Source organism: Tamandua tetradactyla, chromosome X (assembly GCF_023851605.1).
Source record: "Tamandua tetradactyla isolate mTamTet1 chromosome X, mTamTet1.pri, whole genome shotgun sequence".
NCBI classification, from domain to species: domain Eukaryota; kingdom Metazoa; phylum Chordata; class Mammalia; order Pilosa; family Myrmecophagidae; genus Tamandua; species Tamandua tetradactyla.
In genome coordinates, this window is record NC_135353.1 from 16,897,674 (window position 1) to 16,901,214 (window position 3,541).

Genomic DNA, 3,541 nt, shown 5'->3' on the forward strand with positions numbered 1-3,541 from the left:
CAGCCCAGAAAGGTCTCTCCCAGATTCAATCACAGCCCAGTTGCCCTTCCTGGGCCTGGCCTGTGGATAGATACCATCATCGTTCTAGCTGGAAGGCACCACGTAAGCATAAAACTGGAACCACTTTGACAGCAAGGACCGCAATCTCATTCACCAGCATATCTCCAGCTCCTCACATGGATAAACGTTGAATTAATGGCTGATTCTGGGTCTCACTGGGTCCCTTACCCAACTTTCAGCTCTTGTTCACCCCTTCCCCAAACTCCACTTCAACGTCTTTCTAGTGAGGGGGAAAAATGTGATTATCTGGCCTCATACATATCATGTCCCGTATTTAATCTGCCATCTCTTCCAAGGGGTGTTTGGGTGCTACCAGAAGTGATGGACGAATCCAAACCAGTAGTACTTTTTATTCAGGTTTGGAGGAAGCAGCTCCCCAAAGAGCCCCAGGTCTCATCCCCACCCAGGCCTCAACCTCCTTTGCTAAGATGTATCCACCTCTGTCTCCACAAACAGCTGTCTTCAGCCCTAGAAATCACTCTTGTTCTGGACTTTGTCCATTCACTAGGTGAAGTGGCTTTTGTTCGGGCTCCACTTCAGATGGCAAAGAATAAATGGGTTCTTGTCATGCTCTCGTATCTACTTACTAAGTCTGCTCTGCTCCTGTTTATCTCTGACCTTCTTCCTACTTCCCATACCTGGGAAGTGACTGTGTGATGCTTGGAGTAAGAGTAAAAGACCATTCTTGTTTCAAGAGGCCTTAAGTAATAAGGAAATGTGTAAGTCTGTGGTGATAATATATAACTATACGATGATACTGTGAACCATTGATTGTGTACTTTAGATGATTATATAGTATGTGAATATGTATCTCAATAAAACTGTATAAAAAAAGAAAGAAAGAAGAGGCCTTAAGCAACAAAGAAATGTATAATCTAATTTAAGTATAGGTCTAAGGTAGGGCTTGGGCAGATACAGATGAGAACTTTGGACCCATCAAATGCTCCTGAAGCGTCCTGGCTGTCAGAGGTAGTCCCCACAAACTTCCAACAATTTTTCTCTGCCTTGAACTCAATGATTTCATCAACGGAAACTGCCTCACAAAGATAATCAGACTGTCCTCAGGGCCCACTCTAACCCTCATGGCCTCCGAGCCCTCCACACCCACAAAGGCAGCCCAGCAGAGTCCAGATGGTAGTACAAGGCTCAGTTCAGGAGAGAGCCAAGCATCTTGCCAATTTGTAGAGGTAGGAATCTGGGACACATGTACAGAAGGGGAATCTAAGGGTATCTGAATGTTAAAGGTGGGCTATATTAATCACAGGTGTGGACTTATCCAAGCTTTAACTCAAGCACCTGAAAATAGCATTAAAACAATGTTACTTGGATAACTGAAGCCTGAACTCAGCTGCAGCTCAGAAGCAATAAGGAGTAGTGTCCAGAACTTCCCTGGCAGTGTTGAGAAAGGAATCCAAAAGGGATCAAGGAAATAGGAATGTTGTACATGTATCCAGGTCTACGCCTGTGGTACAAGTCTAATTATTAATAGCCTCCCCTTTCACTCTCTAAACTGTCCGTGTGTGGGATGATGTGCCACCTTATCAGCCACCCATGCCACCCTAGAGGGCCCAGAGGACACTCCCTTCACCAAGGCTTTAAGAAATACCTTGGTGAGGAGAGCACCAATATCCCTATAAAGCCCCGTGGTGGCTGTCTTCCATGCCTTACAGATGACAGTAAGGAATGCTGTAACCAAACTGGGTTACCTGATCTCAGTGGGAATACAGGAAGCCAGAGTAGAAGGGAGAAAGATCAGTGATAGCACTTAATCATTAAGAGACAATAATTTCTTTTTTTTTTTAGTAGTGCTTGATATTTATTGAAAAGAATGAAAAGGTTTTTTCCAGGTAGCACTGAGGAGGAGGGCTGAGAGCCTGTTTTCCTTCATTTGGTTTATTTTTAGTTTTTTGTCCAAATGCATACATCTGTGGGACCGCTGCAATTTTGGAAGAAAAATGACAAGTGTGCAAGACTGGGTGCGCAGGAGAAAAAGAATGTCACGATTTGGCTACCACGTATACGAGGCCCCTGCAGCAATCTAGTGGGGCAGGGGAGGACTCTGGGAGTAGGTAGGAAACAAAACAGGCTGAAACACTAGCCCTCTTCTGGGGTTGGTGGGCTGTCCAAATCAGCGTCCAAGGAGGTGTAGCCAACTCAGGCAGCTTTGAGGTTGGTCCTTATCTCCAAAGGCGATGATCTGTGGCGATGTGATGTGTGCAGGTGAAGTGGCAGCGTAGGTCTCTGGGCAGATGCAGGCCTGGCAGCAGCACCGCTGTGGTGTTGTCTGTCCAGTGTGTCGCAGGGACCTGGCCCACCACTGGGGCTCAGGACACAGTCCATATTCGCAGGGGAGGGGTTCTGGGGCTGGCAGAGTGGAAAGGCAGGTAGAGCACTTCAGAGCAGCAGGTAACTGGAGCACTCCTTTGAACAAAGGCAAGCTCTACGAGGGGACTGGGCAGGGGGAGGGAAGAGGGCCAGAGCAAGAAGAGGAGTGTGGCGGCTTCCAGAGAGGGGAAAGAGGAGAGGAAGGAGAAGAGGAGGAGGGTGGCGGCGACGTGCGGGGGCATCTAACCCCCTACCCTAGGCCCTGGGCTCTCTGGGCCTAGTAAATGTCATCTTCATCGTCATCGTCGTCGTCTTCGCCGTCATCCCAGCCAAAGTACTGCTTCATCTCATCGAGGAAGGCCCGGTAATCACCAAGGATGGGGCTGTCCATCTCGATGTAGGGAACCACCCACTCCTCGGCTTCCCCGCTGAGGAGGCTGATTAGGAATGCGACCTTCATGGCGTCGTTGCAAAACCGGTTCTCGTTCACGAGCATGTAAGACGCCGTCTGCACGATAAACTCGGGGAGCCGGGAGCTCTCGCCGTTAAACGTTTCCGGGAAGGGCACCGGGCAGCTGGGCGGACGTACCTGGCGCAGCAGGCTAGCTCTCTCGCACACCAGCAGCCGCAGCTGCTCCATGAGCTGGCTGTTCTCGATGCTCAGAGCACGATGCCGCATCAGGAGGGCGTGCAGCAGCAACACCAGTTCGTCCACCATCGCGAACCGCTCAGAGGGGTCCACTCGATTCGGCTCGGTCAAGGTCCACACAGAAGCCTCGCAGGAAGTGCGTGTCCGCCGAGACGCGCCGCCAAGAAGGGCGGAGGGTGGTGCGCGCCGGGGGCCAGGCGGCTGCGCAGGCCCCGCCCACAAGGCCTCAAGGGCGGTCGGCGCGCCAGCCCGGCGCGAGGAGGGTGTGGTCAGAGGAGGGGCCGGCCGACCCTGGGAACCGCCGCTGAACTGCAGCCAAGCCCCGAAGCGGCGCCCTGCTGGAACCCAAGGACCCAGAGGGCAGGAAGACCTTACTTCAGAGGGCAGACCCGCTCAAGTTGAAAAGATTAGCCATCCCACCGCACCTTCGACTGCCTCGCACAATTCAGTTTTCTTTCGTGCATCTGCGGACACCAGATTCCATTTGCGTGAAGTTCTGTTAACACA

At 51.3% G+C, this 3,541-nt stretch overlaps 1 protein-coding gene across 1 annotated transcript; it reads right to left on the bottom strand.

The window, feature by feature from the left end:
- Positions 1-1,857: 1,857 nt before the first annotated feature.
- On the bottom strand, positions 1,858-3,223 carry LDOC1 (LDOC1 regulator of NFKB signaling). The gene has a single exon (XM_077146670.1). It carries the CDS (start codon positions 3,101-3,103, stop codon positions 2,663-2,665), a length of 441 nt encoding a protein of 146 aa, XP_077002785.1. The 5' UTR covers positions 3,104-3,223; the 3' UTR covers positions 1,858-2,662.
- Between the last annotated feature and the right edge of the window lie 318 nt (positions 3,224-3,541).

What these genes read in the sequence shown, in the direction of transcription:
- LDOC1 (XM_077146670.1), bottom strand. Translation starts at nt 3,103, where the DNA reads ATGGTGGACGAACTGGTGTTGCTGCTGCACGCCCTCCTGATGCGGCAT.